This window comes from Protopterus annectens, chromosome 5.part0, assembly GCF_019279795.1.
Source record: "Protopterus annectens isolate FY-2018-M chromosome 5.part0, PAN1.0, whole genome shotgun sequence".
Lineage (NCBI taxonomy): Eukaryota > Metazoa > Chordata > Ceratodontiformes > Protopteridae > Protopterus > Protopterus annectens.
Genome location: NC_056735.1, coordinates 1,462,206,613 through 1,462,233,376, shown reverse-complemented (window position 1 = coordinate 1,462,233,376; position 26,764 = coordinate 1,462,206,613). Strand labels below are relative to the sequence as shown.

Below are 26,764 nucleotides of genomic sequence, written 5' to 3'. Positions count from 1 at the left end.
TTCAGATGCATACTCTCACCAGGGCCCTTACTAATCAAAACCGACAACACCACAGTGATGTGGTACATAAACAAGCAGGGGGGAACCCACTCTGCAGGCTAGCCATGACCCTGTGAAACACTGCCTCAGCCGTGCTTATTCACCTGCAAGCTCAATTTCTGCCAGGCAACCAAAACTCTCTGGCAGACAATTTAAACAGAATAGACCCACACAAGTGGCAATTAAACCACAACACATTCAGCCTTGTGACTCAGAAATGAGGTACTCTGAAGGTGGACCTATTTGCCTCCCCCTACAAACAGCAGCTCGGCAAATTCTGCACCAGGGTACCTCACAGCAAGGCCTGGAAAATGGATGCCACATCCTTCCAGGTGGCAAACATCTCAATCTATGCATTTCCACCTCTACCTCTTCTTACAAGAGTATTACTCAAGATAAGGGAGGAAAGACTAAGAGCAATCCTGATTTCCCCAGACTGGCCACACCAACACTGGTACCCACTACTGTGCAGTCTGTCACCATTGCTTCCGTGGCACCTACCTGAAATCCCTACTGTCCTGACTCAGCAGGAGGGACAGTTCTTGCACCCACGGTTGCAGGCCCTGAACCTTGTATCCTGGTTATCCCTTGACTTCTCCATCAGTGGGCAGCCTAAGCAAGCACGTACTGGATGTTATACGTGAAGCCAGATGACCCAGTACAAGGAAATCCTATGCTGACAAGTGGAAAACGTATTGTTCCTGGATTCACATTAAAGGAAGCGGATACAGCACAGCCCTCTGGATTACCTAACAGTCCTACTCCACAGAGGCCTATCCTTCTCCTGCATTAACATCCATGCCTCTGCCATCTCTGCTTATTAAAGCACTGAGCCACCTCTCTTCTCTCACCCTCTCATCAAGCAATTCCTGAGAGGGGCTAACAACTTAAGGCCACCAAGAAGAGCTCCCACCCCTGCTTGGGACCTTAACTTTGTGTTGGAAAAGCTCACGCTACCCCCCTTTGAGCCTGCAGTGTCCAAATTTCCTCTCTTGGAAAACAGCATTGCTTCTGGCCATCACTTCAGCTAGAAGAGTGTCTGAGCTACAGGCACTTATGGCTGTGGAACCCTTCATTATTTTTCATGCAGACAAGTTTTCCCTCAGGACTAACCCAACTTTCATGCCTAAAGTGGTGTCCAGTGTAGCTCTCAATCAATCTGTCCATTTGCCCACCTTTTTCCCTAATCCTCAAAATAAGTGGCAAAGGATCGTGCACTCTTTAGACATGCACAGACAGCTCAGATTCTACCTTGACAGGAATAAGCCCTTTAGGAAATCTGACCAGTTACTAGTCAGGTTTGCACCAGGGGCAGAGAGCAAGGCCAAATCAAAACAAACCATCTCCAAATGGATAGCACACTGTATCCATTTCTGTTGCAAACACCATGGGAAATCACCCCCTCAGGGAGTCAGAACACATTCCACTAGGGCAACTTCAGCCTCTACAGCCTTTCTCAGAGGAGTCCCTACCAGGGACATTCTGGAAGCTGCTACTTGGAGTTCTGTTCATACCTTCACCAAGCATCACCACCTGCCTATCTTTTCCAAATCCAGGGCAGGCTTTGCAACAGCAGTCCTGCAGGGCATACTAGCCAGCCCCAACTCTTCTTGACTGCCTCCACCCATTCTTCAGCTTTGGGAATCAACCCAAATGTGATAACTGCAACAGTGAAACACGAAGAACATAGTACAGTTGTGTACACTTAACATAAATGTAGATGTTCGAGTGTATTCACTGTTGCAGTCCTGGTTTCCTACCCTTCAGCCCCCTTGTATCTATCTCTCTTACTCCTTACAGGACTATTGGTATTTACTTTTTACTGGTGGTGTTTTTTCACCATAACTTAGCTCCCTGTTTGGGGGCTCCTGACATTTGGAGCAAGAAAAACTTATGTAATGGCGTTGGCTGCCTGTTTTTATACCCCTGACGTCAGTACTGAAGTGACAGCAACTGACGCAGAAATAGTAAACTTCTGGTATTCGGGCCAACTGAGGGCTATCCCTGGCAGGATAACCCAAGTGTGATGACTGCAACAGTGAATACACTCGAACATCTACATTTATGGTAAGTGTGCACAACTGTACTTTTATATCATGAACTCTTTTGTACAGTAAGACTAATAAGAACAAAAATTGTTGTGCTTACAGTTACATTTTTTCCTTTGGTGTCCTCTTAAACATTAAAGGCATAATGTGAGGTATGTCCTGTACTCTCCAACCACAACTTTAACAAACTCAGCAAAGTCCAATCTTTTTTGGCCTATTTTATTTGCAAAGCCGTATTTCACAGATGTGACCGTTGCTTTATAGTGTCCAATTTATTCACTAATTTCAGTGTTGCTGTCTTTATCCTGTTAATCTCTGTCTCCCAGCACCAGACTTTGGTTCAAGTCTAAGATACTCCCTATTCTTCTAGTCAACCATTGTGCTTTTTTTTCTCTCTCAAGCATTTTTCTTTGGAACACTAGAAAATATTTCACTTTTAAAGGCTTTTTAAGCTTTATTGTCAGAAGAATGAGAAGCAGATTCCCCTTCTGTTTGCTGGCTTACTTTTTGTTGTATAAAATTTTTATTTCCTCCTTAACCTGTTATGCATTCAAAAATGTAGGAGTGTCCATGAGAAAGTAATCATTTTCCACAAACACAATGCTGTCATCAGTTTTTAATACTTTTCCCTTCTGCCACAGTTTTGTCAGGATCAGATCTTTCTGCTAGTATAATTGCACCTTTACTAATGTAGATCTTGGCTGCTTTCTAGCAGTTTATAATTTTTAGTAGTATCCATGCTCAACAGGTAATACATTTGCCTTTGGAGCAGAAGTCTGTGGGGTTTAGTACCATACAAGGCAGATCGATTGGCACTGCAGTGCTGCATAAGGGGGGTGCTTCACTCTCGAGTGTGTCATCCTTCAGATGAGATGTTAAACCGAGGTTCCATGTGCTTGAGTTGGTGGTAACTGATATGGATATAAAAAATCCCACAGCACCTATTGAAAAAAGTAGGGGGGAGTTCATCTCTGCCCTGGCCAAATTTCTCCTAGTAGTATAAATGCCACCTTGGGTCTCTCCTGAAAAGAGGTTTGTTGCCTAGTGGGACTAAACCAGTCAACAAAGGATAAAATAAAATAACATTCTCAATGGGCATGTTTGGTGCAAACAGTCAGTGTGTCCTATGAATTAACAAATCCTGCTGTGGAAAAGCAGTCTAGTTTTTATTTATTTTATGTTTGTTTATTTATTTAATTTATTTAACTGTTGTTGACAGGGAAAGTCTGAGTAGAACAGAGCCTAGTTTTAGCAAATGCCCGGGGAGAAATGCTCCAGGTGCATGTCTTTGGAATGTGGGAGGTAACTGGAGCACCCGGAGGAAATCCATGCAGACTCTGCACAGAAGGCACCCCAGCCGAGAATCAAACCGGAGAACCTTTTGCTGTGAGGCAATGTTAACCACTGCACCACTACAGTGCTTTGTTTGTGTTTTCATTAAATTAATACAGTCTGTTCCAGTTTCTTTAGAACAGTAGAAAATCTCAGGTTTTATCTTAAGTGCTCTGTCTTCTAACTCTACTATTTTATGAAACAGCTTTTCATGGAAAGCCTCATACTTAGCTAGCCTTTTCCTCATTTCAGCCTTGATTTTTGCAGTTTTGTGTCTGTGTGTCTGTGTATGTATGTATATGCATGCACACAATTTAATAATAATTTAATAATATACATTTTCTTTTCATGATAGGTGGGTTGTGCATTTTGAAAACTCTTTTCACTGAAGGTAGTATGTATCACAAAAACTAGATCAACATGTTTTTTGAAAATACTTTTTTGTGTGACAGTCTGATCCCCACACTGCACATGTAATTAAATTAACTCCAAATACTTTGTATAAAAGAAAATTCAAACTGCCCATAACTCATTTGATGAAAAGTGTGCTTCAGTCAGCTTTATATGTTTGAAATGTGGCCATCATACTAGTGATAGGATAGCATGTCCCCAAAATATATCTTTTCTACAAAAAGCTGTTTTTACTATTTGAGGGTCAAAGTCTGATTAAATCAGGACTGAAAAAATGAAAATGTTTATGCACATGTGCATGTTAGGTGGTGGTGTTTGTGTTCAAGTTTGATGGAGCCACATCTTATTGATATCTGTTTGGTACCTTACTTTTTATGTTATTTAATAGATACTGCTGGTTTCAAAGGCCATGCCTTAATACTTCACTGTGGAAGTCCTATATACGTGACATTAGCACATTACATTTGTTGTTTGGTGGTGTGGGGTGTCTGTGACATTTTGATGTTTTGCTTTAACATTTTCAATTTTTCTCTTAAAGAGACTTGATTTCTCAGGAATAGAGCCTGATGTGAAACCAATGGAGGAGAAGTTTGGGAAACGAATTCTAGTAAAATGTAATGACCTGTCATTTAACCTCCAAAGTTGTGTGCAAGAAAATGAAGAAGGACCTACGACCAATGTAAGTTATCATTTGTGTCTGTAGTCATTTATATTTATTATTGTCAAAGTATGAGAGTCTGTCTGGCATGTAGTTCAAAATATTAAGACTAAGAGATGTTAGTGAGCTGTATTGTGTAGTCCAGAAATTGTTTTCCTCAACCTCCATTTGCCTACACACAGCTATTTCAAGTCAGATAAGCTTCATACCCATTCATAGAATATGTGATTTGTCTCATAGCCTGTTTGCAGTGATTGTTAATGTTTACTCCCCTTCCTGAAAGCTTATATGGTTCAAGTTTGGTGGGATCATAAATGCAGTATATTTTTAACACAACAATTATTCTGAAACAGGATGACTAAAAATGTTCAGTTTTGTTGAAATGCCAGCTGGCAAATTGTTTGTTTTTTTTAGCTTGATTTTGCTGAAGAGAAGGATAGTACCATTACAAAACACAGACCACATTGTTAGCTAACCAGAATAAACAACTATGAGGATCAGAGGTGCAGAAAATCAGTGTTGGAGGGGGTAGGAAAGGAGTTAAGTGTTTCTGTGCCTATTAAGAATGGTTCAGAAATGGTCATCCCTTACTACAGACTGCTATTTATAAAGATTTAAATTGCATACCTAGGGCTTAGGCCAACATTGGCCTACTGCAGAAGTCATTCTCAATGTAAAAATAACATGCATGTCCAGTGAAATGGAAAATCACAGTAAAAACTGTTGTTAAATAGTTAATTGTAGCTTATTATGAAAATGGTATGTGAACACAGTAGTTCGAATTGTATTTTTTTCTCTTAAGGCTTTTGAAAACTTGTAAATTGTGTTCAGATACTAGTGATGTCAGCTCTGTTGAACACTTATGCCAAATGCAAAAACCTTAATGGATGAAAAATTATATGTATGGTTTCTTTAAAAGCAATGCATAATTCCTTTCAGATAGCAGCAATTGGCTTTGAAATAAACGCGACTCAGGCTAATATTTTGAGCCTAGGTAAAGACAGTTGGTGATTACATGACATTTTTCATTAATGTGTGTGCGCTTTTCTCTCTTTCTCTCTGTGTCAACATGTATACATATGTGTATGTAGCATTTGTCAGCAGATGAATAAGGGCTACATTTTTATGAAAGGTAGAGTGCAGAATTAGCATGGCAGAAATTTACTGTATGTTGTGTACAAGGGATTGTTGCCTATAGATGCAGGAGGTACACAGCAGCAAAAGGAGGGGAATGCGCTGCATAAAAAATATACTTTTTTTCTAAGGGGGTGATGGTCTTTTGAAACGGTACACATATGTAACACATTCTAAGATAACAATTTTGCTTAGTCTTCAGTAGTGGTGGTGAAGGTTTGCCCCATTAACGTACTGACTTGTGTACTCTTGTTGAGGTGCAAGGAAATTATTTGTCCTGACAAACATGCTTACCCAGGATACAGTACAAGGATGTATTTGATTATGAATTCTGAATTTCTTAGAGGTATCTGATTTCTGTTAGAAAAATCCATCTTCTTTCCTGTACCTTTTTTCAAGAATGGCAACCCAGGAGAAATACTGATGCTTACAAATGATTGTGTAATCCTAATTCTTATGTACTTATGGTTACTAGAAATTCCAAACAGGTTTTTGTTTCTTTTGGCTCACTTTAATTTCCAAACAATGTCTCCATCTGTGGCCCATTCATTGTTTTTAGCTGACCAGTTTTGTGTCCTTACCAGCATAAGGTGTGTAATATCAGAGATGCAGTTACTACTTCTACATCTTGTCGAAGCATGATCCTGCGGTATATATCTCTTGCCACAGTTTGGAACATGATATATTTAAGCAATAACCAATGAGTGGGTGTGGGTGTATGAGGATTTGCCCTCATTTGCTGTGTATGGATCATGAAGGCAAAGCCCGAGTGACTAAACAAAGCCAACTGTGGATAAGTCCTTGTATACCCACACCTATGATTCGGTTATTGCAGTTATACATTGACATTATTTAAGAAAGAAATTGCTTACCTTTCTTAAATAATGTTTTTGTGTAACAGCGCCATAATGTTCCTCTGTGTTGTTTCCTGTTCTTCTGCATTTGTTGATGAACTGCATACGTTTATGGACCTTACGTTCCCATGCTTGCACAGTACATCATTGCTGTTAAACAGAAGCAATGGAGAAAAGAGAATCTATGTTGCCTTTTTTTTATATACTATAAAAATTGGAAAGCTTCAAAGTATGAGAGTCTGCCGAGGAAATGGAGAAATACAAGGAAAATGGAAGTACGTTTCTTTAGTTTTGTAGAATGTACCTGATTTTCCTTGTATTTGGTATAATGTCTGTACATACCTCTCAACCTTTTAGTTCAAGAAATGTTGACAAATTCTTAAATAATGGGGGACAAAGACCCCAAAAATAAACAGATTGTCAGTATTGCTCTTATAAGCTTTGAAAAAACGCTAGAATAACATGATTTGTGTTAGCGTGAGTTGTCTGAAGGACAGACTGTAAATGTTGCTTTTATAAACTTAAAAAGCTGCTGGAATAATAGGATTTGTATTAGCTTGCATGGTCTGAAGGACAGAGTGCAAATTTTGCTCTTATAAAATTAAAAAGCTGCACAAATAAGATTTGTTTAAGCATGCATTCTCTAAAGGACAGACTGTAAATGATGCTATTGTAAACTTAGAAAGCTGCTGGAATAACATGATTTGTGTTAGCTTGCATTGTTTGAAGGATATGAAGTCTGAAACTCAAATACATATTATTTAGTGACTTCACTCTTCTGTGATTTGTCAAAAAATGATAAATTTTATGAGGAACAGACCAAAATACGAGGCAAAAACCTGTACAGTTGAGAGGTATACCTCTGTAGCATATATGAATAGAAGAAAGTCTAGCCACTCAATGGTAGTTTAGTGGCTGGCCTTTTTTTTCTTTTCTTATATGCTGGTTGGTCTGTCCAATCAGAGTGCTCATTTTTGAATAGCAGTGACCCTTCATTGTGTAATCTTTCAACTAGCATTGTAATCTCCAGTGTGTTTTGCTGTACCTGTACTGATACTGCTAAGGTAATATTGCAGGGTGTCTGATACAAATCTGTAGAGACTTCTGTATGCAGGCTGATGTTAAGCCTTCTGATGTAGAGACCCTCTAATATCTATTTCTTCATCCCTACTTAGACTGCACTTTCAGTGTATTTCTGGTTGCCTGGAAAATATGTGTGAATCATTCTGTTTTAGTTTTCACTTGCTGACTTCTTTAGGAAACAGAATATTTATGTGAACTATAGTACTTGTTATTTTTTGAACATTTCTGTGCTGCCTTGATTAATAGAATGCGTATTTCATGCCAATAACAAAAACTGAGAATAATATGCACTGGAATGTGTAATTTGTTTATTTATGGAGAACTAGTGTATTTCTATAAGACACTTTTGGTAATTTATTGTGTTATGCTACAGTTTTTGTATTCTTAGCTAGCATTGGTAGGCAGTCTGCATTTTGATATTGACGCTTGATTTCTTTTTTTGGTGTGTAGAAGTAACACACCATTTTTGTTTGTTTTGCTTGAGTATGTAAGAGTTAAAGATCACAGGAGTCCATTTTTGTCATCTACTCCATTATTGTAGACTTGGTAGTGTAGAACAGAGAAGAACAATAATCAAAGCATGCTGATGATGAGTGTGTTTTATTATATTTTTTCAGGTGGAGCCATTCTTTGTCACATTGTCCCTTTTTGATATCAAGAACAACAAGAAGATATCAGCTGACTTCCATGTTGATTTGAATCATCCCTCAGTTAGGCAGATGACAGCTGATGCATCACAGCAGCAGATGAATGGTGGCTGCAGTAATGCTGATGTTTCACAGAGGATTCTTTTTGGCGTCTCAGAGTCCATGTTACAGTACCCTAAACAGGTAGGAACAAATTATCAGGATATTAAGTTATTTCACATTCATCTCTACTTAAATGACTTGATGCATTTGTTTTCATTCTGTTGCAGCTTGCAGTTTTACTAGTAGTTTGATTCTGTAGAACAATATTAGTAAAAAGAAAAATTATCTAATAATGCCCAAATATAAGTGAGCCTCACTTTATAAAAGTGTAGAACCTTGCACAGATGTCTGGACTTGTTAATCGTTAGCTGCATTTAGGAGACAATAGTGAGAAAATAGGAAAAAAGGGTTGTGGACGGATGGATGGATGGACTGAAAATAAGTGCACATAATTAAGTTCCATTCAGTACAGGAAATCTGTTCTTGTTCCACACTTATGCATAAATCTGGTGCACTGTAGAGCAAGCTGTATGCTGCTAGGGTTATAGATGTTTTGAGCCATCTCTAGTACCTAGTTTTGCCATACTGTCTCCCCTAGCCAAAATTATGGAACGCTGTGTCCACAAACAACTCATTACCCACCTCACACAAAATAACTCCCATCAACACCAAAACATGGCTTACCCCATCCCCTCATCACAGCACACTCCTTCCTCTCCTGTGGTTTGTTGAGTCAACCACAATATCGCAATATAATATCCTCTCTGCTCTCTTTTCTTTTCTCTACATATAAAGCTTCGACATGGTCAACACCACCAACTACTGCTTCAGTCTGAAAACTACTTATTAAGCAACAACCAACCATGCTGGTTTAATGCCTAGCTCCTAGCTAAAAAACAGCGCAGCAACAGGCAATCAGAGCTATCAGACCCACTTCCCCACTAAATATTCCCACCCCCCTCTGCCCTCCTTTTCCCCTCTTCATTTCTTTTTTCATAATGGTCTACACTCAAGGCCACCTACATTCAGCAGACCAATATGCAGATGATCAACTTGGCACCTTTCTGAGCTCTCTCTCGCCAAACCCAACTCACTCCACCAAAGAAAATGCTTCCTGTCGAAAAAACTTATGGTTCTCAAAACCTACTCCACCCAACCCTACCAAAACCACCAATTTTCAATTTCACTCCCCTCCAAACACACCAGAACCCACCACACCACCACAACAAATCCTTCCATGTGTCTCATGTAATGGCATTCAACCAAACAAACCCTCCCCCCATCCTACTACTAACTTAAACTATATATGCATTACTTAAACAAAATATGTCTTTCCTTAACTTAAAAATTACAACAAAAACTTGGGTCAATAAAGAATACTCCCCATAAAAACTCCGCACACCAACCAATTCCAGTTCTCTAAACCTCCTCTCCACTCCTCTCCTCCACGCCTCTATCCTACCCCAATATTCTCCTTCTTTCTAAAACCTCTAATACCATAAAAACCTTCATACCAGATTCACCCTAGATAGCCCCCTATCGCACCCATCACTGCCTAAATCGAAGGTCGGAACCTCTTATAACTGGTCAACTTAATCAAAGCAAACCAGCTAACTTTTCAAAGCTTACCAACCATCACATCCAGACAAAATTAAAACACCATACAAAAACATTACCAGAATACCAACCCCATTGGTCAATCAAGGTCTACAACACAGACTGACTAATCTCTCTATCAACGCTAAAGCATTAAACCAATTGGTGGTGGCACACCTGATGTAAATCTAATGCCCTTCCAATCAAATCCTGACTTATGACCTCTCAGAACCAATTTAAATACTAAATATAATCTACCTGTTTAGAAAATGGTTATGCCCTTGCTGGTTGAGACTAAGAGCTATTGTCCCTGCCTCCTCTAGGCCACCTTCAGCCTCCTCTTCTCCAAACCTAGCCCTCCACTATTTAGCCCTGTATTTACTACTTTTTTATCTCATTGTCTTTTTTGTACTTCTTTAATAATTCTCTTAACTTTTCTTTGTATTTGGTTGTCTAGGCCTTTATTTGTTTATTTTTTTATTATTTATTTTTATATTTACTTTGTTGTATTTACTTGTTTACTTGTATTAACTTAACTTTTCAATTTGAGTTTTTTTTCAAAAATATGTTGAGTGACATGAAACTACACAATTGGTTACTTAGTGGAACACAGAGTCAATTGTGCAAAGCCGTGTAATTTGTGGGTATTGTCAGCACATATTCCTCCATATGATGTCACATTTCATCTCATAACCGGCTATGGTCCATAGTCCATCACCCTTCATCTCATAACCAGTCATGGCCCATAGTCCATTTCCCTTGCCACATCACCACCAATCATCAGAACTTATTTTAGTTTATGTCCATATTTTTCTGGTCCTCTAAATATATTTTAATTCCCTGTTGGACCACAAGAGTTCTCCACAGTTCCTCATTTCTGAACTTGATTTATTACCATTCACTCATAGCCTTCTCCTGAAATTCACCTTCCGTGTGATCCAGTATACCTGCCTTTTATACTTGTCTCATGAACATTAACATCATCTCCTTGATGGTTTGTTGCCTCTGCCCTTCCCAAGTCTGTTGAGTTGCTAGCTTTGTTAATAATGATGACTGTAGCACTGTCTTAAACCTGCTAACTTTATACTTAGCCTAAAAACACATGTAAACAGGCCACCATTTTTGTGTCCCCCGATCTCCGCACTTTACTTCAGCCATCTGAAACATACAGTTCAGTTTGGCAGATGTACAAAATTAACTATTTCACAGTGAATAGTAACCAGGCAACAGGAGTTGAAGAAAATAAATATAGTTTATTGAACTTTAATTTAGTGCTTACATTCAAAATGGGACTTCATCAGACTTGAAGCATCTATTCTAAATCACTTTTAAATGTCCATGTACAGTCACCCTTCACTAAAGGTGGGACAATCAAATTACTTAATTATTTCAAGGTAATCTATAAATTATGGAAAAAAATTCTTGTATAAAAAGTTTTCCTTAATTTTTAATGGATTATTCCGTCTTGTGAAAAATTATGGCAGTTAGGGTCAAATACAGTAGGTGAACCTGGATTAAATGACCACATCTCTTTGAATGGTGTGTTGAAATTGTGATTGACCAAATTGAGGGAGTACTTATTGTTAATATTTTAGTGCATTCATTTTATTTAGTATTGCAAGGATTGGCATATGGTCAACAAGTGTTGTTGGACATCATTTAAACCTCAAATATTTTGTTATGTTAATATGATATCGGTTTTATATCTTATTTAAAAAGATGGGCTTTTAGAGATACCACTGTCACCTTTCATGATTTATTTTTTTCTATAGTCACTGATTGCGAAATTGTTTTATAATTAGTTGTTTAAGGAATTGTTTTTGGCAAGACTCAACAGTGTATTAAAAGTTGAGGAAAACTTTTTATACAAGAATTTTTTCCATAATTTATAGATTGATTTAAGTAATTTTATTTTTATAAATGGAAAGCCATGTGATTAAAGTGCATAATACATGCATTTTGATTGGTTCACCTTTAGGGGCAGGTGTTTGTATGTGGATATTTAAATGTAATTTAGAGTATGTGCTTCAGTTCTGATGAAGTTCTGTTTTGGTAGAAAGTATTAACTAAAGCTCAATAAACTATTTTCTTTAACACCTATTGCATAGTTACTGGTCACTCTGAACTGGTGCTTCTTGGTGGTTTTGTGCTCAATGGAGGCTACTTTCTTTGGTTAATGGGTTTAGATTGTGGCAGTACAGGATACATGGAGTCCTTGGAGTTGATTACATCAGATCTCTCTACTGTTTGGCATGCAGAGGTTGTACTACCTCCTGAAACAGTGGACATTTCAGTTCTAACTGGACATACCAATTGGTTTGTCTACTTGTACAATGTATTCATATACTTGAGGCTATGACTCAGCATCATTAATCTTCAGGCAACTAGTGGAGGTGAACCAAATTGTGAGACTTGTAACACTGAAGAAGAACTTAATCTTTTGGATATGATATGCACTGAAGATTCAGATACTGTATGGTAAAATTCATTGAGTGATTAAGCATTGTAACAAATTGCATAGAGAATGTGATGGTTTGACTCAGTGCACTTTAAGGCACAACTATAGAGATTTGAGTTCTTGTCAAGGTTCTGATACTGTTAGAACAAGTAGCTACTCATTGTGACTGGTACCAGAGTTATGGACAATAATATTTCCCTTGAAGTTTGGTTCAAGAAGGTATTTTCATTCAGTGGGACCCATGAGGGAATCTTTCATCAAGGGACATTAAACAAAAACTCCTTAAATTCCAGAGTTTGCAGTTGGATAATGATATTTTAAATGAATGTATTTCCCATAAACGAGTGCTGAAGGAACTCATATTATGGAAGTGTCTTAACCAAACAACTTCTAATTTTGGTTTATGCTATGACGTCATATCTGTTTTGATAGACATCAGTTGGAATTAATGGCTTGATTAATCAAGGACAATGGAAGGCAAATAGTCAACTACAAAGTGAACTGGAAATTGTGGATATTAATATTAAGAATGATGTATTGTTTGACTCCTACAAAAACAATTACTGTGGTATTTTTAATAAAGTTGATCAGCAGTGTTTGAATATTTACCAGAAAAAAGCAAAAAAAGTTAGTGCATTATGAGAATGAATACTGCAACTATTTAGCTTATCAAGTGAGAGTAGTGGTAACAATATGACTAAAGTTGATAATAATAGGCATGTTATTAGACAAAGTAACGAGGTAGTTAATACTGATTATATATCTGTAGAGCAATGACACTATTGAAGAAACTGTTATGGAAGGTGATTCAGTTGTTAACCTAAATGTCCCTTTAGAGTTTACTCCACTGAGGAAGTCCAAAAAGTTTGCTCCGGAGGATCATCCTGGGAGACATCTCAACAGAAACACCACATGCATGTAGATCAAGAGGAAATGGAAGAGGGGATGGGGGAGTACAGGAGCAAGAGGGGGTTAGAGAGAGATAGAATACTAACTCTCCTGTGGATGAAGAATTTTGCAATGAATGGGTTGCATGCAGATGTCAAGGATACAACATTTTTAATTACAGTCACGTGAATATTACAAATACCTACTTTAACCTATTTGATAAAGGTATCACCTTTGTTCCTAAAGCTACTTGGGATGAAGCAGATTCCTTTTTTGAGTTAAAATTATTCATAAGGAAATTAAATTTAGCATATATCTATAATCATAAAGTGACCAATGCAAAATGCAGTTTAAACAATAGTACATTTAGGAAAAAGAGTTATAACCCACCCCTCCTTTAATCCGTGTAGTACAAGCATTTGAGAGTGTTTATGAATGTAAAATATATGATATTTATAAAAGACGTGGCAAAGGAATTTATTTCAACCTTGATATTGAGGTAAGGAAATGACTTAATACATTCTCTAATGATGCATTCATTCACATCATGGAGAACTACAGGATTGGTAGCTCAGAAACGATGTGGTTTCAGTGAAGGAGTCATGATGACTTTATCAGTTTACCTGATACTGTAGGTTAAAACAGTGGCTGAATTCAGCAATGCATGAGAATATCTGTGTTATGAGAATAAGCAGTTAGATGACCATGACATGAAGTCATGCACTATTACATGGCAGTGCATGACAGTAACAGTCACCCGCAAACTTCCAAGGAGTGCTGCCATATTTGATTAGAGCACGGTTTCACTTAGTCACTCGAATACCGACATGTAACAGTAACAAAGGTACCACATGTTAATCAAACATCTGACAGGAACACACACACACAGTGATGTATGCACAGCCCAGAGCAATCGGGCAAGAAGAGGATGAGTATACCCCAGCCAGCTAGTGTTGATGCACCTAACGTTAAAGTGACAGTGAGGTGGGTATAAAGTTGTCAGAAGGACGCATACTAACAAGAGCGGTCCAGCAGGGACTGTGAATTGCTGGACAAGTATCTTGAAAATGCTATGTACCAGATGGGCATTGACAGTAAGAAGAGACACTGAAGAGAAACTTTATCGTGCCAGTATGCCCCAGACCCCATAGAGCCATCTGTGGATAGGATCATTGTGACAATAAAGGAGAGCACAACTACATCCTAGAGGAGGTTTTCCACAGTACAGAAATGGGCTGTACTAGCAATGTAGTCCAACTGCAGCCTCAAAAGCATCATAAAGGGCGTACCAGACACACACATTGGAATAGCCCTACAAGCATACCTACAACATTCTTGTCATTCATCCTGAGGTATACCACAAGGATGCATCATGTGCAAGGCACTGACATCACATTGGTACTGTGGATCACATTGGCAAATCTACAGAACTTGTTTGCCTCCACAGTAACACTGGCTGCTTGAGCCATTCCTACCTAGGCAAATGTGTGCCAACAACTATATAGCATATGTTGCAATGTTGGAATGGGGAGCAGTTGACTGACACCTCTTATCTATACAAAATTAAGCTGCAATTCATTGACACCATAACAGTGTCCTTTGGGGGACTTATGCAACAGTTGTGCAAAAAATACAAAGTAGAGATTGCAACATAATATGTGCTCACGGACTTCGAGGGCAGCAATAAAAGCTGCCAAATGACACCTAGCCAATGACACACCAAAAGGATGTCTGTTTTTTTTTCAGCAAGTACTATGGCAACAGTTACAACCCCCATCAGCTAAATGCCTTTGATGCCACCAACTCGCATTTTGCTACCCACATTCCCATGTAACCACCAGAGCCTTCTTACCTAGCAAGGATATTGTGCATGCAGGTATGAAAGACCAAGGGATGCTACTATCTGTGTTGCAGGAATGTGCTCTTAATTCCTTGACCACAGCAATGTAAAAGGACACATGAGGAAGTATGGTACCTGCCGACATTGGATAAAAGGTCTGTCTTTCTTGTTTCCAGCCCACGTCTGGAACAAACTAGAGGTTCCACACATCCAAAACACAAATAGAGTGGCATCACTGCCTGAGGGACCTGCTTAGACAGCCAAATGTTACAGTGCATGAACTCCTCTACACCCTGACATGTGAACAGAACACTGTTGATGAACATCATCTAACTGCAGTGATGGGTTCCTAAGCTGACTTCGACAGTACCATGAAATTTCCCCATGCCATTGCTCACCAGTTCCGCATTTGATTTTTTACTGTGTTGCATCAAGCACTACACAAATTACCTAGTCTTACACCTTGCTATTAATAAAGTTTACCTATACCCCCCTTTACAGCTTTTGTCAGCAAAGTGTAGTGTATGTTACACCACTATCCTCGGACTGCCAAATTGCCTCCACCCCTGGGACATGTGCCACTCTACACATGGCACAGTTGCAGAGTGTTCAGTGGATATGGACACACACAAGCTGCATAATCATTCCTGTCAATTAATTGTGTCCTCCGTGATTTAGGCTTGCAGTCATTTTGGGATGGCCATTTTCCCCCTGGAGCTTTGTCGATTTCCCCTTACCCTTAATTCCAAATACTGTCATGTCACCTAAGGAGATAAAATATACTGACTTTGCATGAAATGTAGATAGATTTTTTGGCTATGTTTTTCTTTGCAAATCCTGCTAAATCAGCCATTGTAACTCAGTGATATTTTATCTAAAAATTGCAAACAAGGCTGTTGTATATGAGTGCCTGCACTGGTCGATTTAAGTAAGCCTTCCTGGTGGGGGTAAGGTATGGTCAATCTATGAAAGTATTGCATTGCGATTAATATCAAAAGCGAGTTAAATTGCAAGTTGCATAGGGCAAATTAGATCAGAAATCAATGTTTAATAACAGCTGCAGATAGAAATAATCTGGTCTTGAAGCTGTCCTGTATGGCACAGCTCCATTGCTTATGAGATCTTGCACATAATTTATTAATGCCTACATTTGTTTACTTCTTGCTAATCTCTTGTAATTGCAGGTAAAAATAAAGTCTTACAGGAATCAAGCTACATCAGTCATTCATAGCACTGATTTAGACTGAGGTGCCGAGACTGAATGGGAGCCAGGCATTTTCATGACGATGGACAAATGCCTAGAAAAAAATAATTAATGAAGGTAGCTCACAGCATAAACTTACCTTGGCATCCATCTTCATCTGTCTCAGTTCCTTTTTTATTAATCCTTTCTTTTCTCTGTGCTTTTTTGATAACGGAAGACTGTGAGTCATCATTTCCTTTATGTGAAAGTAGTTTTTAGTCATTCTTGGTTTTAAGAGCTTAAATTAGAATTTGTCAGCTTAATGAATTTACAGAAAAAAAATCTGTCTTCTAGTGTTGTTGAGAGAGTTTCTGCAAGACCAGTTTTAGACTAGATGGGCCTAGGGTGGGAGTTGAGAATTCCCCATCCCCATTTCCTGAACCTGAGTCAAATTCTGCATGTATTTACCCCACCCCAAAGCTCTGAGGGTATACATGATCTTGCTCGCTTTTCTGCCATATTTTGTAGAGAGAATTACCTGGTTGCTTTGTTACTGCTAGCTCAAAGGTTTATGTATGCACCTCATAGTACAAAGAAAAAATTGTTGATTATTATTTTCTCTCATGCACACTGCACCTGGCACTTTAGCTCAAAGCATGGATAGGTTTGTCACAATTTATACACACACACTCTCTCACAACACATATATGCACACATACAGCAATGACAAATCAGAGGAATGCATTTCTAAGGGATGTCATTAAAGTGCTGAAGGAATCTGGGACATCCAAATAAAACTTACATGGATACAGAAAGAAACACACAAACTGCCTACAAAAGGAACAACAGCCAAGAGCCAAGTGCTGTGAGCTGGTAGTGCCACCAAACATGATCACTTACTGTGTATAATATTGATGTTTGTGATGAAAAGTCAAATTAATTATGGCCACCATGTATTTATTTATTTTTATGGGATCACAGTATCTGCCCATTGGCCCCCTTTCCTGTACCCAGTTGAGCCACTTATTCCTCCTTAGGGAGAGAGCCCTCTGGACCATTCATTCTCCTGTGGAGGTGAGAGTCTGACTGCACGAGGTAGGTCAGTCTACCCTCCCCAATCTCCTCAGCAGGCTTTGCACCTTCCACAGTTGCTGCAGCCTCCTAGCTATGTGGATTAACACTGTACACACTACTTCTGCTGTGAGTGATACATCTGCCCCTCTTGCAGTTGCCACTAATGCAGCATGCTCAGCTGGCTTCCTCCCATAGGATGGGTAAGCTGACATTGTCCACTCACTTCCTTCCTCACCTGGTCCTCTGAGCTCCCCATGCCTCAAACTGAACATGGGTCCTAAGGGTTGCAGTCAGGCCTTTACATCTCTGCTTCTTGAGGGGAACCACATTCATGTATTTCATTAAATGCACCTTTCAAACAGTTTCAGCAGGGATAAAATCTTTTTCACACAGAATTTTAACAAAACAGTCTTCATACTGTGAGGATGCTGGACGTGAAGATAGCTTATTCTTTTTGGTTCTTCAGCTTTGACCAGTCTTGGGAAGTAATTTTTCAGTGACTCGGGCACTGTTTAAATATCATCACATTACTCCAATTCATTTTTAACGATGCAGATCTGAATTTCATTCAGTATGCATGCTTAAAGAACAGTTAATTGAAGAGTCAGTGTAAATTGATTATGTAATGAATTATCTGAAGCTCAAACTATCTAAAAGCACTGAAACCACTATAGTATCAAATCACAAAATATATAGTAATTCAATCTGACTAAAAATATCCTGTATTATAACTAGTGGTATCTCTTTTTGAATAAATTCATATTCATTACCAGTGAACTCGATTTTTGACTTCCTATTTTATCAGTTCAGTTTCTATGTATCTGCCATTTTTTTGTGTCTTATATCATGTACCCCAACATAAAAAAATGAGAAGTTGCAGAATTGTATACCTTCTCTTGGTAGTGGTACTGTCAGGAAATGGATTTGTATTAACGTAATATGTAGGGTTAGGATTAAGGTTGGATTTAAGGGCAGGCGTAGAAGTAAGGTGAAGGTTAGCATACATGAGTAATCTGGGATGGGCCCTTGCCCCTAACTGTACACATTCCTTTACTAAAAAAAACTTTCTCTAACAGTACCCCTACACTAGACAAAATGGTATCAATAAGAATAATACTTTGGCAAGGACGCAAAGGAAAGAGAGCAGATGTGGCTGCCTTATGGGTCCAGAACAGAGCGTGTGCTCATGCCTGTCCTCATCGTCTGCCCAGCCAGACATGCATATGTCTTCACACTAGGTGGGGAACATTACGGCTTATAGGGGAAAATAAATGAGCCACTCAGCATGATGTGAACTGCTATAGGAGAAGATGGCAGGTTCCTAGTACCTACCTATGAGCCTATAATAGGAAATTCACCCCGGGGATCACCTCTGTGGCTCTGCTCGACAGTGGCACAGGAAAATAATTTTCTTGGGTGGCAAAAGCCAGGGTACCTTTTTGGCTGGGCTTGTATAGGCCCCAGGGCTGATAACCTAGTACCTACCTATGAACCTGATAGTTCACTGGCTCGGAGCAAACCTTCAGTACGTCAGTCTGACCCCATTCTTGGGGGTAAGGCATTCTACCCAGTCGTGGAACAACCCCAGCAGGCATGCTGAGGAGGGAGATGCCAAGAGACTGAAATAAAAGGAAGAAAAAATGTTAATGAGTTATTTCCAGCTCCTTCCCATCCACTGTAGAGACATTTTATCAAAACTAAGATTGTAATGTGTAAATGTGCCTCGGTGCCTTATGACGTACGTTTTGAATATAACCCTAATTTTTAGTAATCTAAATATCAACATATTCTTCCCAAAGCACAGAATACTACATTTCCTTATGCTGATAGAGCATCAAAAGTGTACATTTTTTTAAATTCTCTTTGACACTGTTGAATTTGATGTGGACGTAACAGTGCTTACTATATTGCCACACTCAGGTGGTCGTTTAATTTTACACCTGAAAAAATATATCCAGACAAATAATGTATGGTAGTTTAGTGTGGAAGATTAAGACATGCATTGATAATAAACTTCCTCCTGTAATCCAGGGATTGATGTCCTCTCAATCCATTACATATTGTGTGACTTTGTACAATTCAGGTAACCAGGCAGTGCTACCAGGTTGCCCCTGAAGAGAGTCACTTGTACTAAGCATAATGAATTTAAAGGAAAAAAAATCAAGCACCAAACCCTTTTGTTCTCTCCCAGTCATATGTGCCATGTCTGAGAATATTAATCTCTTCCCCCACAAGTTTTAACTGTAGTTTCTATCAAGTAACTAGTTGTTCTTCATGTTTCACTGTTGCAGTCATCACATTTGGGTTATCTGCTTGCAGTAGCCCTCAGTCGGCCTGATTAACAAAGTCTTGGGTCCTGCGTTGCTTGCTGTCTCTTTTTCCGTGATGTCAAGTCGTCAGGGGTATAAAACTTGCAGCCAACGCCATTACATCAGTCTTTCTTGCTGTGCGGTGCCTGAAGCAGAAGCAGTTTGCAAGTGCCGGTCGGCCGACTCCTGAAATTTTCATTTTCGAGTTGCAGAGCCGAAGTCTTCAACTAAAAGCTAAGTACCCTGTTGGGGAAACTTTTTCTTGCTCTAAACCAATGTCAGTGAAAGTAAATAATTGCATTTCTTGTGGAAAGCAAATACCTCATAAAGATTTTCTTTTGTACTGTATTTCTCGCCTAGGCCCTGACCACGACGTACCTCGCTGTCGGTTTTTTGCCTTATTTAATCCTCGAGCTATCCGTCGTTCGTATATTTTCACTTCTAAATATTTTGGTGCTTGGTTCAATTATCCTGATATGTCTTCAGTAAGCCATCCGACTACCAACATTCTGAAAAAACACAAAGATAAAGAAAGAGACAGGCCACATAGGTCCAAAGCTGCCGACAACACTTCTACTAAGCCATTCGCCAGTTCGCTGGTACTCAGTGAGGCGCTTTCGCAGCCCCTGATACCCGCTACTTCAGATTTGCAGGCCTTTACTGAGACCCATTCGGAGTCTGGTATGACACGAGATGCTTCAACTGTGGAACCTGCGGATGTCTCTACCTTGGATGGGTCTGGAGCTGCTGTGCAGGCACCGGCTTCTGAGGGTGTATTCAGGCCTACTGACTTGCATATTAAACCAACGCCATCTTCTTCTTCAAGGCCTAAAACTTGAACCGTGCCTAGAAAACTGATGCCCACCCTGCAGGGTCAGACCTCTATGCCTAAAAAACAAATGATAAGAATGGCTGAAGACCTTATTACTTTAATCAGGGGAAGCCAACCTTCCCCCTCTAAGAGACCTAGGACTGAGTTTGCTTATGATACTTCTGACCAGGATTCTGAAATTTCTGTTTCCTCTGATGACCAGGATTTACCCTTATCTACCTATGAGGATTCTGATGCTGAGGACTCAGTTCCCTCTGCCCTCCCCCGAGGATGTTTCTTTTGGTGAAACCTTGCATACTCTCAGTGAGCATTTTCGTTGGGAAAGTCAAGATGCCTCTGATTCTAAATAGAGGTTTAGGGATTTCTCACTCTTGCTCCAGCACAGGACTTTAGCCATACCTCTTGTACTAGACATTGTTGATGATGCTTTTTCGGAATCTAGCTTGGCCTCTGACTCTTTACCTCCTGCTCCCAGAAAACCTGATAGATTTTACAGGGTTCCTGACTCTCACAAGTTCCTTTTCAAAAATCCTACTGCGGATCCTGAGACCATTTCACAGGGACCCAAGGACATTAAAGTTACTACTGCCAAAAATCCTACCCCCTCTGATAGAGACTCCAGGGCGCTGGATAGATGGGGTAAGAAGGTGTACACTTCTGCAACTTTGGCCATCAGAGCCTTAAACTGCCAGTCTCATATGTTAAAGTATCAGCAGCATATTATTGGATTGCTTAAACAGAAAATTATGTTGATTCCTGATTGTGCTGAAAATAAGGATTTACATGATTTAATGCATTCTGCTGAACAAGTTGGAAAACATACTTTGCAATGTGGTTTTGATCCACTAGAGGCATCTTGCAGGGCTGCTGTAACTGGGTCTGTACTTAGAAGGCATGCTTGGCTTAAGGAGCAATCCTTGCCAGATCATGTTAAAGCAAAATTACTGGATGCTTCCTTAAATCAGGACCACCTGTTTGGCAACAAGGCAGAAGAAGTTCTTAAAAAGATGGAGGAAAAAGCTAAATCTATGCAAACTATTAAAGATTTTTTACAAGTACAACTTCCAAGATTTAGTAGGCATTTGCCTTCTAAGAGATGGTCCTTTCCTGCCTCTTCCAGACCTTCTCAGTCCAAACCCAGATCCAGCAGAGCTCCAAGGCTTCAGTCCCTGGGTATGCACAGGACTAAGCAGTGGGGGGCCTCCACTTCCAAATCTGGAAGTAATAAAACTTCCCCCATGGTAAACTGTCTCAATGACTTCTTTTTAAAACTTCCAAGCACTTTTCAACTGACTGCCCCTTTGGGGGGAAAGATTGCTCTGCATGCAATGAACTAGGAACTCATTACTCAGGACAAATGGGTTTTAAATATAATGTCCCAAGGATACAGATTTCACTTCCTTACGTTACCAACCCCAAGCAGATGGCCAGATCTACCCCCATATGAGTGGGCAGAGGCCCAAAAGCAAGTACTCTCTCTCTTAAGCATAGGGGCTATTCAGTTGGTACCAGAAGAGGAAAAGGGACAAGGTTTCTACTCGAGACTTTTCCTGGTACCCAGAAAAGACAGTTCATTGTGTCCTATCCTGGACCTGTCTACTCTAAGCACGCACTATCAGTTCTCTGCACTGCCCTTTGGCTTATCTACTGCGCCCAGGGTATTCATAGGTTCGTACTAGGCTATCTGCCCTAGGGCATTTATAAGCCTAGCCAGAGTGTGTGTGGCTTTCACTACCCCTTAGGATGAGAATACTACTACGCCCATTTAGGGTTTAGTTTACTGTGCCTCTGTCTAGTAGTGACACAGAGATGACCCCCGGGGTAAACCTACGATCTCCCATCCACTCGTCAAGATTTCTCTTGAATAGAGTTAGTGAGGGGCTCTGCCTAACATGGATTGGGATTCTGTTCCAGAGTGTATTTACAAAGAATAACTTCGACACCCATATTAACAATACTCTAAAATCTGTTAATAGAAAACTAGGCTCTCTCTATAGGATCAAACACTTCCTCTCTCCTGCAGCTAGAATAACTATTGCTCACACCCATCTAATTTCTACTCTCCTCTATGCCTCACCCATATATACTAATCTCTCTTAAAAACAGCCTTAATAAAATGGAAAACTCCTACAATAACATAGCCAGATTTGCTACAGGTAACCCTTTCTGAACCCACCACTGTTTTAATCTAAATCAGCTAGGATAGCTTGAATTACAAAATCAGCTTAAATTCCACCAACTGACCATTGCCCATAAAACCCTTTACCAACCTACCAATACCCTCATTACCCCCTACATCAATCTAAAGACATTACGATCATCACATAAACTTCTTGTAAATATCTGTAAATCAAACAACAGGGCTGGGGACTCCCTTTTTTCTAATACTGTTGGGAAATCCTGGAACCTTCTTCCTAACGAACTTTCCTCTCTTCCCTCTGTATCACTCTTTAAAACCAAATTGAAACTTTAACTCAGAACACACTGGTTGTGCCCCTGTACTAAACCTGACTGATCAACTGTCTCTTCTTACTTGGTTCAACCTACCCTCCTCTTCTCAGTAATCAAGTTCCTTTTCTTAATAACACCTTACCTTGTCCTTCTATACTATTACTTACATCTTCAGAGTCTCATTAAGGAGACTACTTTTACTAATATATTGTATAATTTCAGCTCCTACTTTTTCTTTATGATTACTTGTATACTAATATATTGTATAATTCAGCTGCCATCTTTTTTCTTTATGATGTATTGCAACTACATTTTGTATTGTACTAATTGTATCTGTATATTTTGTACTATGTTAAGAACAAATGACCTCTTTAATTATTCTCTGTACTGTACCTGCAATGTTCATTGTATACATTAATTTTTGTATATGTGATTTTGTTTGTTTCCTTGGAGCTTATCTCCCCAGGCCTCTACTGAAAATGGACATATATCCAGTTAGACTAGCCCGGTCAACAAATGTAAAATAAAATAAATAAATAAAGTGCCTAGCTCCAGTCATTGCATTTTGCAGGCAAGGAAATATTCAAATATACCCATACCTGGACGATTGTCTAATTCAGGCAGAAAGCCAGGACATGCATTTGAATCATCTGGCCTTTGTACAAAGGGTGCTAACTTGTCTGGCGTACACCATAAACAAAAATAAATCAGACCTGGTACCCTATCACAAAATTATATTCTTGGGAGCAAGCTTGAATACATCTTCCCAGATGGCTTTCCTCATGCCAGAGAAACAAATTCATTTGACAACCTATTTCAAACAAGTAGCCACAAAAACCCTGCTTATCTGCAAGGCAAATACTGCAAGCCTTGGGGTTCATGGCCTCCTGCATTCTTCTAATTCCATATGCAAGACTGCATATGAGGAAACTACAATGGTATCTAAAAAGCCTATGGTGTCAACATTCTCAGCATCTAGAGGCAATGATTCCTATCATACCTTGCCTACGCCTAGAGTTCCTTTGGTGGTCAGAGGCCTGCCACCAAAACAAGGGACTACCATTCACACTACCCCCTGCCGCCCAAACCCTAACAACAGACTCATCAGACTATGCAAGGGGGGGCTCACCTGGCAGGGAAGTGCATTCAGGGCACATGGAACCCAAGTCAAATGCATCTGTATATCAATCAAGAAGAAATGTTAGCTGTACAGAATACTCTGACATCCTTCAAGGACCACATTCTTCCAGGACAATTAATGGTAAAGATGGACAACACCACTGTTATGTGGTACATAAACAAGCAGGGGGTACACAATCTTACTCCCTCTGCAGACTAGCCATGGCATTGTGGAACACAGCCTTGAGCTACCAATTGCATCTACAAGCTCATTTCCTGCCAGGAAAACTAAATACACTGGCAGATGGACTAAGCAGAAACCTCATGGACCCACACGAGTGGAAACTGGAGCCAAGGATTTTCAACATGTTGACAAGCAGATGGGGGAGCCCATATATAGGCCTGTTTGCCTCCTCCCAGAACTATCAATTGGACAAATTTTGCACAAGGACTCCCCACAAACAAGCTTGGAAAGTGGATGCTCTGTCCTTCAGTTGGAATATCAGTTTATACCTTTCCTCCTCTAAACCAAATTAGATTGTGTTGGATGCAGAAGGTGCATTGCTTTTGTATTTTATTTTGTTGATAAGGATGGCCACTGGATTATTTTCTCTTTTAATCTCTAGATTAAAATGCCTGCTGCTTCCCTATGCACTCTAGCAACAGCGACACTGACATAGGCAGGCAATATCATTCCTCTCTCTCTGTACTATAACCCAAAAACATTTTTTCATTAGTACTGCTTTTAAAATCTAACACGATTCCCAAAACTGGAAAATTTAGATTCCAAACTTCTGGAAAAATGAAAGTAAGTGGCTTTTCCTATTGCAGCCTTCCTTCAGTCAATTCATTCCATTGTACATCCGAACAACATATGTGTATATGTATTCCTGTTTGTATTACCCTAACTTATCTTTAATTTCTCTATAAACTGGATAAAATTTCTCTAAAATTTAAATAACTGAAATATAACTTGTAGCAATTAATACTTGTTTTCAAACAATTATACCAAATTAGACATAATATGAACTGTAGATGTTTTTGTATTATTTTTGAAGATTGTAAAACTATTGTTCTTAAAATGTTTTGTAATATATTGGAGCTTTTCTCCCCAGGCCTTCGCTGAAAATGGGCTCCTACCAGTTGGACTTCATCGGTAATCAAATCAAGTCAATAAAAATATATATGTATATGTGTGTGTGTGTGTATGTATATATAAAAGGCTACAGGGAAAGTGAACATTACATGAAGTTACTGATATAGCACTACCATCTGCTAATACTCCATATCAGATCTACTGTCCAAAACATACAATTTTTTAACATGGAAAAACATGTCATGGGTCTTCCTTTTTGTGCTGAAAAAATGTAATTTGTGATCTGGTGTGTGACTGTAACAGCAGAGAACACAACTGTGCCTTTTATATGGTCTCAGTGACAACCTTGACAAAAAAATCTTTGTAGCTATCCAATGATGCCATTATTTTTAGTTGAGTGCTTTTTAAGTCCTCTTGTGATCAGACTGAATGTACTCAGCAAAGTAATGTATGAATCTAAGTTACTTATTTGGAAAAAAAACACCTGCAGTGATATGAGCGGGTTGTCAGTTTTGTAGTCCTTTTCAATGTCATCCTCAGGACCGTACTAAATATCGTTGGCTCAAAATTTGAGACTGACATAACTTTTTAATTTCATGTACATAGTTTACATTAAATAGAAGATATGAAACAAATTTCTAAAATAAGGAATGGAAAAAAAAGGTGTTAAGGAAATAAGATTATTGCTATGGCAAAATGAGTGGGGTATATAGCCCCTCAGCTTAAGATATATTGTACAACATTGTAAGTGATGGCTGGGGAAACCTGTGATAAGACACTTATTTGCAATCTTCAGAATTGCAGAAATATGTATTTCTACAGGAATTAAATCAATGTGCATTTGCTAGGTGTCCACTGCATTAGGACAGTGACACGAATAACCTGTGTGTGAATAACGTTGAAAGTATGAATGAGGCTATATCTGAATGAAGTTAAACAAGTGTTTCTTAAGCTGTAACTGTGACTTACTGACTTTTAGATAGGTATGCAACTACAGAAGGGAAACTGCAACTGCTGCCATGGAAAGTATAACCACTATTAGCAATGGCAACAGCTGGGAAGTGTAAAGTATGAAGTAAGATCTCCTGTGAAGTAATCTCATGGCAGGAATCAAGAACTGACAGCTGTAAATACACTAGTATCATAAAATTTAATAACTAATTCAAAGCAGAACAAAATACCCAGAACAGGTTTTTATTTAATATTTGACATCAGGTGAGTAGGCTGGTCTGTGGACCCTTTTTAGCCATGATCCATAGCATATCTAAGAAGACATGAGATCTGAACATTTTAGTATTGTATGTCATATTAACGATAGTACGTGTTTACTTCACTGTTTATATACAATGTATCATTCATTTTACTTCTGTGGCCGAATTCATAAAGGTTACCACAAAGTGTACACGTTATGAATTCAGTAATAGCCCTACCGCAGTGCTTGTGCTGTCTAGTCATATAGCAAAGTTACTTTAAGTGTACACTTAGTATACACATTGTGATGACCTTTATGAATCCGGTCTGAAGTATTTTGGTATCATAAGAGAATACGTCTTAAAGACTTGTTTCTACGTACACTATGTAGAATTATATGACATAAAGGAGGTTAAGCAAGTGTAAACATTGATTTTTTTTTTTGTGCACTGTGTTTAGGGGCCTGCATGCACTCTGTG

At 39.1% G+C, this 26,764-nt stretch overlaps 1 protein-coding gene across 10 annotated transcripts in view; it reads left to right on the top strand.

Moving 5' to 3' along the window:
- Positions 1–26,764, top strand: part of DOCK9 (dedicator of cytokinesis 9) — a 2,508,686-nt gene that overhangs the window by 1,590,772 nt on the left and 891,150 nt on the right. For all 10 annotated transcript variants that reach the window (XM_044071294.1, XM_044071300.1, XM_044071298.1 and 7 more), the window contains exons 11-12: positions 4,369–4,509; positions 8,177–8,389. In XM_044071294.1, the coding sequence (XP_043927229.1) occupies positions 4,369–4,509; positions 8,177–8,389 (354 nt within the window). The remainder of the gene's footprint in view (positions 1–4,368; positions 4,510–8,176; positions 8,390–26,764) is intronic.